Source organism: Pollicipes pollicipes, unplaced genomic scaffold, assembly GCF_011947565.3.
Source record: "Pollicipes pollicipes isolate AB1234 unplaced genomic scaffold, Ppol_2.1 Scaffold_6686;HRSCAF=7923_pilon_pilon_pilon, whole genome shotgun sequence".
Classification (NCBI taxonomy): Eukaryota; Metazoa; Arthropoda; class Thecostraca; order Pollicipedomorpha; family Pollicipedidae; genus Pollicipes; species Pollicipes pollicipes.
The window spans coordinates 16,871,962-16,887,161 of NW_023596921.1; the positions used below are offsets into that span (position 1 = coordinate 16,871,962).

A 15,200-nucleotide genomic window follows, 5' to 3' on the forward strand; every position below is an offset into this window, starting at 1 on the left:
CCTTAAGAAGCCATGACAAATAGGTGGAATATGAGAAAATAAGCCGTGCAGCATGATAAAACGACTAATGTAATGAGCAAAACGTAGACTTGTGAGAAATCTAAAAAATCATTTACAAAGCAAACATAATTTTGCATCACCTTTGAAGGCATTGCAGAATGCATAACAACTGAAAAATAGGGTCAAACGGTTTGAATGAAATGCATTGAAACAGAGAACATAAATGACATCAGCTTGTTAGCACAACTTTATCAACTTTGCCTGGCACACCCATGGCTACTTCCATGACAACCATAGAACACCTGGTTATCAAGGGTAGCTTTCAAAGTAATTGGAAAGCACTTACCCTAGCCAATTGTTTTTTGGAAACGGAGATTTTAACTTATATTACAGCAGACGATAAAAGAACTAAAACTCCGAAATGAAGACGCTTGCCAGTGCAATGCTTACCATAAACGTTGCATATTTTCGCACTGAAGATACTTATGCGGAGGCGAGTACGCCATGAGCGTCTAAGGAACGCTCGTGGTGAGCTGCCAATTTTTTCATCTTTACATGGCCAACGCACATACTGCTGTTAAGGTCTTTCATGGCAACATTGGAAGCAAAGATTACATTTTATCGCTATTTTGTCCTCTCCATTTTCACTAGCTTTGTCACCAGCCATCTTAATTAAAACAAACACGTGACATGTGTTTTTGTGAAAGCCATAACGGCATTCAAATTATGCATGATTACATGAGCAAGCTGTTAAATCCACTCGCATAGGGCATTTTGTGTATAAATAAAATAGTACTCTTAGCCTCACTGTTCGTCAAATATCCAGCAGAAAGGAAAAAAATATATTGATATTTCGGCCACATGCCCTTATCAAAACGAATACCAGCAGTCTTATGCTGTTCGTTTTGAAAAGGCACGTAGCCAAAATATCAATATATCTATCTTTCCTTTCTCCTGGTCATTCTAGGAGGAAAAAGACCTACAGTACTGGCTTAGGTGTATGATTACATAAGAGCTCGTATATGAAGAGCTCGTTACATCAATAAAATTAGCCTGACTGTTGTACACTTTGTATGCATTTGATCAATTGAAAACAATGGTTATCCCCGGTAAAATATGGGTAAAATGTTATTAATTTTTGCCCTAATTGGCTCTTTCATAGCGTAGACTGATAAGGGGTAAATGCGACCCTCCGCTCTCTGCCGCTCGCGAACTAAGACTGGTAGAAGCTGGTGGAAAACACCAGTGAATTGGTCATAACAAATTCTGCGACTGATAAAATATTGTATGTTCCTAAGTTCCTAGTTAAACCCATTATGCCAGGTCAAAGACCAGAGTTATGAACTTTATCGACTGGAAATTCATTTAGTTGAAACGGGTTGTAGAAAATTAACAGTGACCGTTTTTATTCAGCCGTGGTCGACAGGTTACGCCACGCATGACGGGACCATTTTTTTACCTCTGTCCCGAGGGAGATTTCACACCATTCATGCGAATCATATACTTTTACATGGGCGAGCTTTTGGCGAATATGGAAAGACGGTTTCACCATTTTAGTCAGTAGTAGCGCAAAGTAACGTGGACCCGCGTCACGAAACTGAGCAGTATTGTTATGATCCGGAGAGCCTGGTGTATCAGGACGTCAGGCGTAACTTTGCGGTTGAGAAGTAAATGCCGCTTTAGATACGTCCTGAACTGCGTTTGAACACGGTTCCAATATTGGCAAGGCAGTTAAGATAATGTGAGCCTGCCCTGGGCCAAAAGAAAACTCATATCTGCGCCAACGCCTTCCAGCTTCGGCGACGTCCATGTATAAGGTGCCATACGGTGGTGCCGGTACGCTGGCGCTAAGAGGTTTGATTGAAGCATTGAATCCAGAATCTTCATCGCATACATGGCAAAAAGGCATTCAGGCAAAAGGCATTCAGGCCCGGCTTGTACGAGTAGAATTGGTATCGGTAGGCGAGATCTTGGCCTAATGCCAGCATACCAAACAGACGCCTTAGACCGTAGTCAGGGGCGGTGGTGAGCGAATATCCTCCACAAACATGTTTTGAGGCTTGCAGTGGCTTTCCCACTTCGCCATCCCGTGTCCAGCTGAGCTAGTCTCCTGTCTCGCGAACACGGGGTCAGAGAATCCCACCACCGCTCATACGCTCTGCGGGCTTGCACTCAAGCTCGTTCTGACACAGGTGCGCTTAGACGTACTTGGTACCAGCGAGCTAGCCTACTGCTCACAAAAATTTCGTCCACGTATGGAGGCGTAGTCGCTTCAGCGAACTTTTTGTCGCGGCCTGGCACGGCGGCCACCACTTTCTTCAGAATCTGAGGCGTTTCATTCAGCCAAGATCCGAGTCGAGTGGGGCAGAAGCGCTGCCACTAAAAACTACGGTCTTGTACGTCCACAATGAACTGTGAAAGTGAAATTGCAGATGCGGTTAGCGGAAGTAGATCAATGAGTGCGGCCGTTTTTGCTATCTGTCGCAACTCACCTGGCTTACCAGCGCACACATTATCACCTGCAGCGCGAACGGCGTCGTGGGAGCTCAGTCCTCGACAGTCCATCACAGACCGCAGCTTGTTCTTGTCGGGCTGTACGATCGCCATCAGCGGAATGGTTTCCTGCACTAGCCCGTGCTCGTTTTCGTTGCAGGGCATCAGTCAGTTTGCTGCGTCAGCCAGTTTGTAGCGTTTCATCAGCCAGCCACTATCCATCCCCCTCTTCGCTTCTCCTTCGTACTCGTCTCCAGTGGCCGTTGTATTTCGGTGCTTTGCGAGCACGTTCGCCAATTCTTTCGTCCCTTTTCCATTATGCCCCTTCCAGGCCACGGTCTATTTGACGTCCTGCTCTGCGTGCCTAGCAATAACATCTGACCCGCCGATCTTCACCGTCGCCGCAACAGCGCTTATCTCTTCGGCACCGAACCGAGTCTGGGTCGCTCGCAAGACCGCCACGCCACCGAGAGCTTCTATGACATTCATTCATCGTACTTCGTGTCATTTTGTAAGTGAACGAGGACTGCTTCCTCTCCGCTGCACTTGCTCCACTTTTCCCTCACAGTGTAGACGCTTTCCCGCTGCCTTCCCCAGCTACCGCAGGCTGAGGCGTGTACGATGCTTCGGGAAGATCCAGTGTTGATTAGCACTATACGCTCGCAGCCGTTGACTGAGAGGCACCGGAGCGGCAGGAATCCGTCTACACACGGCCGGGAGAGGAGGCTGGCGCTGATGCTTCCTCTCTTTCTTTGTTTCCCGGACACTTAGCAGCGAGATGTCTATGCCGCCCCCACATGTAACCGGCTCGTCGGCTCCTCCTCCCCGCGCACTGTCTAGCGAGGTGGCCAGGGCGCCTGTAGTTGAAACAAATGGTTTGCTCCCTTCGCCTCGAACAACCGCCCGATTCACGTTGTTCACGGCATCTCTGCGCCGCCGCAGCCACCGCCGAACCGTCCGCCGCCAGGGCGATGGCTTGTGCTGGAATCTGTGATAGCTCCAGTGACTCCACTGGGGAATCCAACCTCAGCGTGTGCCACATCTCCTCAGGCAAACCCACTTCAAGGGCACATTCGAGAAATGATCTATTCAATGTGTTTGTCCAGCCGTGACAGGCGACACAGATGGCCCCAAAACACATCCACTGACTTATTTGGCCTGAGTCTGCGAGCTACCAGCTGCTCGCACGCCGTCAAAACATCTGCTGCAAACGCCGTTATCAACGTTATTTTTATTTTCTTCTTATTCTTCTTGTAGTCTTAATCCAGCTGCTGATACACGCCGAAAGCACCTCCCGTCAGTCACAAGGTAATTACGCATTACTGGCTCTCAACTCCTTTTATACGACAACAGGCCCCAACTTGTCTATCCAATCGCCGACGCCCTGTGGAGCTCCATCAAACTCCTACACTGCAGTAGGCACAAACCCATAACACCACCTGCAGCTTCCACGTCACCGCTTCTCATGCCATTGTAAAAGTCGAAATAGCTTGCTGTGAATTATCAATCTCAATAGGCAGAACGAATCTCTCATGCAAATCAACATAAAATAATAAATGCCTCCTCCACGCCAGACCTAAACCACCCCACCGACTAAACCCCGAACAATTTCTCCTTGCTGAGCTGGGACGTCGCCCTGCCCGTCACCAATCCCCGAATGTTTTGTGTTCATTCCTCCTCGTCCTGACCAATCAACATATTACATGACATAACTCAACAAAATTGTTCGGATCACGTCGTCATTGCAACATGTCTGGTACATGCTCATTTGCACGTCATTTATACAGCCACCTTGTTTGCACGTTTAACCTACTGCTAGATGAGACGTGTCTGATTCGATTAGCACTACCAGTTTTCTCGAAACCCTTCTGAATATATCGTCATTTGTATTTGAAGTAACCGCTCCTGCGGAGAAATCCCATTGGATTTCCTCCTCACCACCATAAAATTAATGCATCTCATTGCCTTGCTATTTCCAGCGTATGCATACTTAAACACGCGCCCGGGAGGCCGGCTAGATGCCTTTCGCTCGGATGGGGGGTCAATATGACCCCCTAAGATCTCGGGAACTAAGAAGGCTGGAGACACCAAATTTTCAGGGTGTGTTGACCTGTACGTAAACTCACCTAGGTCAAAGTTTGAGGTCACTAGATTTTGACTTTCGGGTCAAATAACGTCAAACATGGTCAAACAAGGTCAAATTTCAGGTTGGTCTCCAAAGAGCCCCCAGAACCTGGATAACTGTTTCTAATCAAAATGTCATAACCTCATTTAAGGTAAGTGACCTTGCTTGAACTTTTTAAGGCCATGGTGACTAAAATCATACAAGACTGCCCTGAGTTTTGCATTTGAATAAGGGACAAAGATTACGCTTGGCAGAATGTTCTTTAAAAAAAAATCGATCTGGTTCCACTTAGGTCAATGACCTATTATGATCTCTAAGAAATCAACTGAAGATGTATGATGCGGTTCCTGCTATCAATGAATTCAAAATGAGCACCGGAAAATACCCCATACAGCAAGCCCTAGAGCAATAAAACAGGTTGGTTTTGACCTTGGTCTGATCTTTACACCTGACCTTACGTCAACTTAATTTGTTCATTCAATGCTTGCGTTGCCTAATAAAGCATCTCAAAGATTGTACGGCTTCGTCAAACACTCCGTTATTGTATCAGATTGAACAATTACCTAGAAATTGACCTTGCTGAAACCATGGCCTGACTTTGACCTGCCATAGGTCAGTGACCTTATCAGGTACATCTAAATTGCTTACATCAAACGATCCGCGATTCAATTGTGAACAGCTATGCACAATGTGGCGCAGCTACACCGCGCCTTTCGGAAACCAGTCCGGAAAAATCTTCGGGGGATCGATTGGACCCCACACGAGCGCGTGTTAATGCCTGCAATGCACTTAGTTGTCAAAATATTTGTGTAATAAAGGCTGCGAAACCTTAAAACACGCTAGTTAGATAACAACATTTAAACATGACGACATTATCGCGCAAATTTTGGCTTTGATTTTTCCCCACGGCGTTTGGCGCAGTGGCCCTTTTCGAAACGCACTTGTTTCTAGCACACTCCATTTCTATTTAAGTTATTCATACCAACAGGGATGCCACTTTTAAGCTGGCATGTCCGTAAAGTGCGGGTTAGAACAGCTCAAAAGTAGTACATCTAGTCCGTAACAGCTTACAACGGCCCTTAGTAGATTTTGCCGTTGTCATGACGACTGTCGTCATGACGATAACTGCAATTAACGTTTACTCGGGCTATGCTATGGGGCTACCAATAATGCAATAGGTGCAGTGCTGTGAAAAAACCTTGACAGCGCACTTTCGACTCGAAGATGATTCACATTAACATCCATCATATTTTGGTGCTGCAGCAGTGGCACTACCCCATGTGTGTATTAGACGTAAATGGTCGTAAAGTTTCACAGCGTATTTTTAAAATATGCCCCAAAGTGGGACACTCCCTTTAAAGGCACGCTGCTTCGGGCGCTAGATCCTCCCTTGGCACCCGTCAAGCGACCCAGCCAGATGTCGCTTCTGTAGGATAACAGGACCAAATACATTAGCACTCGGCTGGCCTCTGAGGAGGTATTCTGGACGGTTACCCGCCTGGTCAACTTAGGTCGTGAAGCCAATGCCCCCTCACTCGGATGGTCCGTGAACTATAAAATGAATCTACATATATATAAATACCAGCCACCCAGCGGTTTTCTCACTTGGTGCTTGGCCGGTGCCGCATTACAAATAGATTTATGAGCTGGTCTGTTGGCTACATTTTTCGAGTTAGATGTTCCATAACATATTATGCGAAGAGGTTAAAGAATATTACAGTTGAATATTGCAGAGACCGCAAGGGAAATTGGTGCCCACAAAATTATTCAACTGTCCCTACCACGCTGCTAATCCGCAAGATAAATAGTAGATGCGATATTCTAAGCTCTTTGGAGCATTTTCGAGCAGTGCCTTTGCAGTATTTGTCGATATGCATCAGGAAACGAAATGAAATTAAGTTTGGTGACAAGTACGCAGTCACCTCTATACCCGGACCAATGTTTTTTTCGAGATTCGATGGCTGTGTTCGGACTTGTTCAACTTTGCACACCTTACATTGGACATACGTTAGCAACGCGCGCTTAAGCAAAAGGCTTTGTCACACACAACCATACCCCACACGCAACAAAGACGCGACAGGCGTTACGCGATGCCCCAGCAGAAGTCCATGACTTGGCCGACTCTATGCCCGGCACGATCTGCGTTGTCATCTAAGGCATACGTAATATGTGTTCTCGGGAGCCTGGCAGGAACGGAAATTGGCTAACGTTTGTGACGGCCCACGAGTCCTGTAAATGACGTCATACGCATTCCTCAGCATACCGATTGGTCGGCTCGGGCCTTGCCGCGCCCCAGACAGCTTTAAATGTTGGAAGTCGGAGGGTGATCAAAAACGTGTGGATTCTAGGGATGGAGGATTGCAGACTTGCCCATAGCATTTTCCAGCTGCCCAAATTGTCAGTGACCACATTTTACATCTGAGTATATAACTATGCTCGTGTTTGCTGCACGCTGGCATCATGACCACTATCTCGTCTGGTAGTCATCTATCGTGGTTGTGTCAACAAGCATGCATCAAGAAACGTCCCAAAAAGCAAGCGGAAGGAAGTGTTCATGGACGTAACAGCCGAGTGATTAACATATTCTGATCCTTTTTGTTGGCCCGCGTGCGAATCTCGGTTGCGGCCCAGGAAACCTCTACGATAATGGAAAGATGTCGTGCATTCCTTATAAATGGGCAAAGCAGTGACTTAATGTGCCTCACCACCTGCATGCCCTTTTGTCTGTACCAATCTGCATTGTATATGGGCAGTAAGCCCAAGTCGGCCTGTAGCGACACTGGCAGCATAACTTTGGCAGACAGCCGTTCACGTGAGCTCAACGCCCTCCATCAGCCATGTGATTTGACTTTGTTTGAAGCAACTACCGCCGTTGTTTGGGTGGTTCCTCTCTTGCTGGGGGCAATTTGATCGACCGCTGCCTCCAGCGGCCGTATCCAAACCCGTGAAATCGGAAACACGTGAGCGCGTCTTGTTAGCCAGCTAACAGCCGCCACTTTTCTGCCGCCGGCGCTTTTTTCCCGCGGCTGCACACCGATGATTGGTGGAAGCCGCAGTTCAGATCACGCCACGTGACCAAATTGCCGAAGACGCCATAACTGGGAAAGCACCAAAACGATCCATATGCATCACGAGAAATAGCACGCTGAGTGACAGACTGGGTAGGGAACGGAAACGCGAGCCATTCAAGGACCGCACAGCTGGATACATCTAAAAGCAGACCGGCTTCACGAATCCTCGTCGTTTGACACACGTCGCTGAGGCTGAGCATAAGGCTTAGTTATATATTGCCAAAGGTCAAGGCAATGCTATGCTGTAATTTGTATTGCAAACATACCTCACAAAAGATCCTGCGCGCTATTGACGGAGCAAAACTCCCGATGATGATTCGGACATCTCGATCCTGCAACAGAGTTCAAACAAATGACAATGGCGACATTGATACAACAGTGACAAATGACACGCCAGTAAAAGTGACACTGGCATATGCTAGGCAATACCGTGACAACGGTACGAAATGACACCGACAACACGGTGATGACCGTGGCAATGGTCACAGGTGAAAAACTTGATTCCCGGATATGACCAATGACAGAAACGGACACTTTTGCGAGACAGTTGGAGAAAAAATTGCGAAAATGGAAACTACTTACACCGGACCAGTCCATAGAACAACAGATCACCCCAGTTAGACGAAACTGAAAGCTTTGTGTTGGTCTGCACTCGATGACTTTTGCAGCGTAAGCTTGTGCAGAGCGCATGTAGAAACGTTGACGTTCCGTTGTGTGAGCCAGTTGAGGTGTAAGCTATTGCCAAACGTGGTAGCTTTAATAAGGATAGTTTTAGCAGATGATAGAAACATACTACAAGTTACACTTAATCGGTGCTGGCGTCACAGATCGGTGGTGACACAGTGCTTTTCCAATGCCCCTCAGGTCAGTGCTTTCCACTGAATTGTTAGCCAAGGTTCACGTTAAACACCAAACAGTACAAAATACCAAATAAGTGGGCTTATAACAAGCTGCAAGAATCGCGGCTGGCCACCGCATCTTGCGACAGACGTAATCAGTATGCTACGCCGCGTTTTAAAGTGCGTGGGTTTTGAGACAGATGGTCTCGAATGCTTGCCACTCGGTAATGAACTGCTTTCAGTGCAAGACTGCGTGGTGCTGTTGGTTCTTTTCATATGGAAAGAAGGTGATTGGCTAGAAGAACATAGTCCATTGTCGGTTTTTTAAGGTGCTGCGCGGCTTTTCTAAGAATTTACCATAGAGAGTGTTCCCATTAAAAGCGTTTAAAAGTCATGCCGATCTAGGAGGCTTGTTGGTGGATACCCGAACTGTAGCTTCAGAGGTTAACAGAGGACTAATTGGAATCATGTTCAGAAGTGCGAGCCCTGCACCGGTAATACCAGTGATTACGCGAGGATCGTGAAGATACCCAAAGCTTCCAGCTGATTGTACAATGACATCGCAAAACCAAACGTGATATTGTTTTCGGGTGCTTGCAGAACCATGCCATCGGTAAATGCAGGGCTACAGGGATGCGGCTTTGCAAAATACGCAGGGGCGAGGGGTGAGGCACAGAACAAAATGGCTGAGCCTGCCTTCGAAAAACACTTAAAATAGTATCCTCCCCAGATTTGACGAACCTTCTCTTCCGAGTTGGAAGCAGGGGCGTAGTTTCTCAGAGTAAGGTTTGTGGGGCTGAACCCTAAAGATGATGATTAATGAAAGAGGGTGAAGAACAGATATAACTAAAAATGCGAAAATGCATCCACGATTAGGAGGCATAGTCAACCCCCCCCCCCTCCCCCCGCTGAATAGGAAACTGCACGCCTATAGGCCGGTTGTGTTAATAAGTATGCCCTTATGTAATAATTATGCTAGTTTAATCACAACAACCATTCAGTTTTTGATAACCAGCAAATGATACCTTGGTGCAAATGAACTCCCGCCACAAAAATGTTTGATGGTTACCCCGCATTACATTTCATCTGACCTTATTTTTATTGTTAATTCCTTTTATAAATATATTCTAACAGTTTCTGATTAATTTGGCTGGAGTTGATAATCTAGCCGGCTCCAAATTTCGTCGGCGAGAAAATGCACTTTTTCATCCGTGGCATTCGTATCTAGTACGAGTGACACTAACGACACCGTCAGAGCAGTGACGATTGACACGCCCGTAGAATAACTTGGAACGCGCGGTGTGCGAGTTGCAATATCCGAACAATGCGGCCATACAGACCTGGTAACATGTTGTTATCAAAATTTTTAAGCATGCATCGAACACGTATCAAGTGTGGCGAAGCGTCTTTGGTCTGCCGTATGTGCTTATATGAAAGCGGTCGGTATCAACGCATTTCCGGCCGGCCTGGTGTTATGGTGTTAATGATAATCACTTGTGTTCGGTACCCCCTTCCGAAAATGCATGATTAGAAGCCGGACGACTACAATCCAGACGGTGCCGGCATCATGATCTTGAAGGCTTCTCAAACCTCGATATATCGAACTAGGCGCTAATTATTTGCCAGATGCAGTGTTGCTGTAACCTTAACGCAGATTGCTTGCATTCGGAGTTGTTGGGTTCGCGCAGAGGCAGGACTGTCAGACATTGAACCTGGCTGATCTCGTGTGGGGCGGGGGAACGCCTGTGCGGCTGCGTTGCGTTCATCCTATTATGAGTGTCGGAGGTGTACGTGACTATTCTCGGGAAGGTTTGCTAATCAAAAACATCTGGAAACGGTGCGGGCAAGCTGTCGGCAACGGTGTGGGCAGACATTGCAATTCATGGGCGTATCGTCACATTCTTTACGCGCCCAGGTGGCTGGTTTAATGCGACGCACTCGGGTGTGTGCGTGAGACGGGAAATAACTTGACTGCGTGAGGTCTCAAAAACTAAGAGAGATAAAACTCTAACCCCATAGCGTAGATAGAGCTCCACGTGAACGCATCTGTGTCAAATTTTGAGGTCCCTAGGTCGTGACCTTCGAGTCATATAAGTTCAAACAAGATCAAGCTGCAGATTGGTGTCAGAAGCTCCATTTGTCTGCTTCACACCATCAGTCTTAACCTGCGCCAGGCCGGGGATCCGAGACAACTGCGCATGGCCGGGGATCCGAGACAACTGCGCATGGCCGGGGATCCGAGACAACTGCGCATGGCCGGGATCTGAGACAACTGCGCATGGCCGGGATCCGAGACAACTGCGCATGGCCGGGATCTGAGACAGCTGCGCCCGGCCGGGGATCCGAGACAACTGCGCATGGCCGGGGATCCGAGACAACTGCGCATGGCCGGGACCTGAGACAACTGTGCCCGGTCGGGGGTCTGAGACCGCCGCGCCTGGCCGGGATCTGAGACAACTGTGCCCGGTCGGGGGTCTGAGACCGCCGCGCCTGGCTGGACTCTGAGACAACTGAGGCCGGTCGGGGGTCTGAGACCGCCGCGCCTGGCCGGGATCTGAGACAACTGAGGCCGGTCGGGGGTCTGAGACCGCCGCGCCTGGCCGCGATCTGAGACAACTGAGGCCGGTCGGGGCTCTGAGACCGCCGCGCCTGGCCGGGATCTGAGATAACCGCGCATGGCCGCGAGGAAGTTGACTTCCTGGGATCTCCAACTCCTAAACGCTGTGCAAGAAAAGAAAGATACCGTTGTGAAGGTCTTGTCGAACCATGAAGAATGCGCACTTAACTTATGACCCTAAATCAAATAAGAGGGCACCAAACGTGAGGAAAGCTCAAAAAGGTCGTTCTGACAGATGCAGTTAATACTTATGTTAACGCATCAAGATGAATATTGAGGTCACGGAAATCAGCGTGAAGATTGTGGGGAAAATTCCGACCATTGCTCTTCCCCCATAAGGGCCAGGTCAAAGGAAAATGTTTAAAAATGGTCTACCAGTAACCTACAAAAAGATACTTTTTTACAAGATGATTCTGAGTCTTACGAGTCTGTCTGGATTTACTGAGCCTTCTGACTAAAACTGAGTTTAGTGTGTAGCTCTGGGACAAAGGTATTTCGGACAGGGGAATATCATTGTTGTCTGACCTAGAGATCATCAAAGGTCAGTATAGGTCAATGATATAAAACATCCAACTAAAAAATTGAAGTGCTAACCAGGTCTGCGTGACCAACATAATGTTTTTCTGTGGTCAAAAATAGTGTGCTGTACATCCACAGATACTCAAGATCGCACAGCTGTTGGCTACATTTTACACAGTCCCTTTGATCTTTGGCAATGTATTTGTAATAAACTGGCAATAGGCACGTTGGTATATGAAATTCTACCTCATCAGCTTCACTGAAACCATAGGGAGGTGGCAACATACGTCGCATTCATTCATCTAGTCTTTCCGCTATTGACAGCACAGGTGATTCGCCTTGGGTGGCCTGATATGACTTCACATGTCCTCATGTGATTTACGGTGAACTCATTATACATTAGAATGCTACCACAACATGTTTTCATTAGTGTGTTTGAATTCTGTGAGCAAAAATGTGTAATAAACTGCCTAATTTCAGTTCATCATGCGTTTTGCAGAAGACACCCATACATCTAGGTCACAGCCTGTGCCAAGGTCATGTGCTCTGTGGTCATATGATGGTTGCGCATGTGAGTTAATACTCTTTTCCTGACATAAAATACCGAAACTACACAAAAGCAGTACATATTTGCATTATTTACGAGAAATAGCGAAAATTTATATGACTTCAAGCCACTGATCCCGCCTGTTTTAAGAAATCCAAAATGTACAAACTTTAGGAACTGTCATTTTCTATCACTAAAACGAGTTTGAAATATGGTAAATGACCAACAAAAAAATATGTGTAGTCAAATATTGTCACGGGTTGACTTCATTGGCCTGACATTGGTTACTGACCTTAGCAGATAAAGACATCAAATTTGCACTAACGATGCCGACTTGATTGATCAACAGGTATTGCAAATCCGTATGCAACGTTTAGAAAAGGTGAGAACACCATTTTGTTTTGTCTCCATAGACTACGTTAAGAGCATTTCCATGGTTGTAAAGCTAGCTCAAGTTCTTGATGGATATGCGTTCGTTTACCTTTTCCTTCGATACCATGCAATAATGCCTGTCTCTGGGCCCCCTGTGCGATGGGCATTGCTGCTCTAAAGATCGCACCACTCACCAAAACAAGTACAATTCTTTACCAAACCAAGTTCATGGGAACCATTAATGGCATATTGTGGACATTTTTTGTTGTCAACTGGTAAATAAATGCTGAATATACGCATCACCTGGGACGACTGTGCAATCATTTATGCACAGGAATCCTGACTGATTAATGTCTTGCTGTCTTTATTATTTGGAGCATGTACAGAAAGGGTGTTACCGCTCATTTGGCACCTCTTAATACCTTCAGAACTGCTTGTCTGATAATCAAAAACCAAACTGAGTACGATCCCTCACAACACATACTGTCTTAAAAGATGAAGTCTGGAACATATTTGAAAGGGACAGCGGGACCAATAAACACAAATTATTAGTATCTTTGATCCGAGGCAGTTGGCATGTCTGATATGTCAAGGCTACGTGATACAATATCAAATGCATGATAGTTTACAGACTCCAAACAAATGGGGAGCACACAACTTTTTAAAACGGGGTTCTTATTGAGTTCACGCACACAAATGCGATAGTATGCTGCTATAGCGTTAACGAGTCGGCATAGCGTAAAATACTGTTGTGCAATGGAGGAGCCAGGGCATGGAGTGGAATAAACAATATAGGCATACAAATACGATATATGACAGTGGAACCCGAAAAGACTGGCATGCCAGGGAGATGGAAAGGAAGGGCTGAATTTAAGGTAGATAATTATATCATGGGCGTATCCAGTTTTCCAAGGCTGACGGTCCGCTTTTGGGGGGCTTCAATCTCTGGGCACTGCAACAACCCCTTTTCTCCTTTCCGTTAAACCTTGGCTAGTCTTGTCTATGCAGTTATTGTTTTACCTGATGCTTACTGCGTGTAAGTGAAATATGAAAGGTGGGATATCATTTTAGTGTATCATGTTCCACATTAGACGCCCTTAGTCTCATCATTGGAAGTGCCTCTGTTCATTTTTTCTTATCGTGCATATATTTTTCCTTTTTTTGCTATTTTTCCTCATTTTCTTCTTCAGTCTTTTCACAGCGCCGTAGTGCTGACCTAAAATGGATGGTAAGGCTGTCGCGCCCGTACGCTCCACCTGAACACGCCTTTGCCTCCGTGTAGAGCAGTTGGTTGTGTCAATACCGACAGAAAATGGAAATATTTCCATCTATATGCCCTAACACTTCCATTTAGACGCCTCAGCGACCAGCGAAGTTTTGGGCTGGTCTGGCTTGTACTGTGTGTTACCTCCCATGTTTGATCCTTGACTCCAGCTCTGACACGTTTTTGGTATTAATTTTTGATGTATTTAAGGACACCCACGGAGCAACTGCTGCTTTAACGGGAAACAGCACGAACTCTTACTATCGCAGCGGAGCGCGTATTTCCGGGAAGTGAAAACCATCGTAGCGTTTGATTCCTTCATAAGCCACTTCCCCATCTTAGACAATGTTCAACCTACATATCTCCTGGCTACGCATTGACCTCGCTGGGTGCCCCCTCCCCATAGTTGCACCAAGTAAAGCGGAGCGTCTAAAAAACACGATATCCGTTTGATCACTAATTGGACTACAGATGCAACACAAAAAGGGAACTTGTTTCTTGTTGTGAGAGGAAGCGAACAGTATCTGGTTGTAGGTTTTCTTACGCCTTTTCTAACTTCAGAAAGATTTGCAACAGCACTGAAGTATGACACTAGGCTGCCCAACATCGCCGCTTTCCCTCCCGTGTTTCGCTTTCGTACGCACCATCGAAACACCCTCCCCATTCATACGCAACACCATTTAGTGACGGCAACTTATCACCAAATTTCCATGGCGGTCCATTCAATAACCGAACCTTGAAACCACCAATGCGCATGCCACATACCTTAACTATACATACAACAGGTACAAAGGATGGTTAGGAAGAGTCAAAGGACTTTGAAGACCCGCTCCACACCTTTCCAGAAAAAAACTGCCGAAAAACCGAGGGGATGGCGAATCGCCCCTATTTAGTGCATAAAATGTGGACCATAAAAGATATGAGCACTATATTGATGTTACAAATTTGGCCACTGACGTCGCTAAATGTGCCTACCGATGCCTCTAATGAGTGCTGTAAAGATCACCTGAAAGACATTCCTGAAATCTGACTCACGCTGCAGCATGCGACAACAAAAAAACAGAGGGTTCAAATTTCCTGCTGCAAGCAGATTTCCTGTCGTCCTCACGCATTCCGAATAAAATCACCAAACATCGACTAAAATAAGTGTCTATCAAAACCAAACGGACAGCTGCGCCGTCCGGTAAACAGCCGGACGATGCCCAGCGAGCCGCACAGCTGCCCGGCTTCCGCCTCTCGACTAGCTGTCGTGCCGCAGCGCGGTTGTGACGCTGGTGGCCGGCTCTCTCCGGCGAACCCTGTCTCATCGTTTTCTTTTGACCCGCCCACGACGGCGCCTAGTGCTGACCTCGG

At 46.7% G+C, this 15,200-nt stretch overlaps 1 protein-coding gene across 1 annotated transcript in view; it reads right to left on the reverse strand.

Moving 5' to 3' along the window:
* The window catches only part of LOC119107977 (gamma-aminobutyric acid type B receptor subunit 2), a 100,801-nt gene that overhangs the window by 50,793 nt on the left and 34,808 nt on the right, over positions 1 to 15,200 (reverse strand). The window contains exon 6 of the mRNA XM_037231565.1: positions 7,956 to 8,021. Coding sequence (XP_037087460.1) covers positions 7,956 to 8,021 — 66 coding nt within the window. The remainder of the gene's footprint in view (positions 1 to 7,955; positions 8,022 to 15,200) is intronic.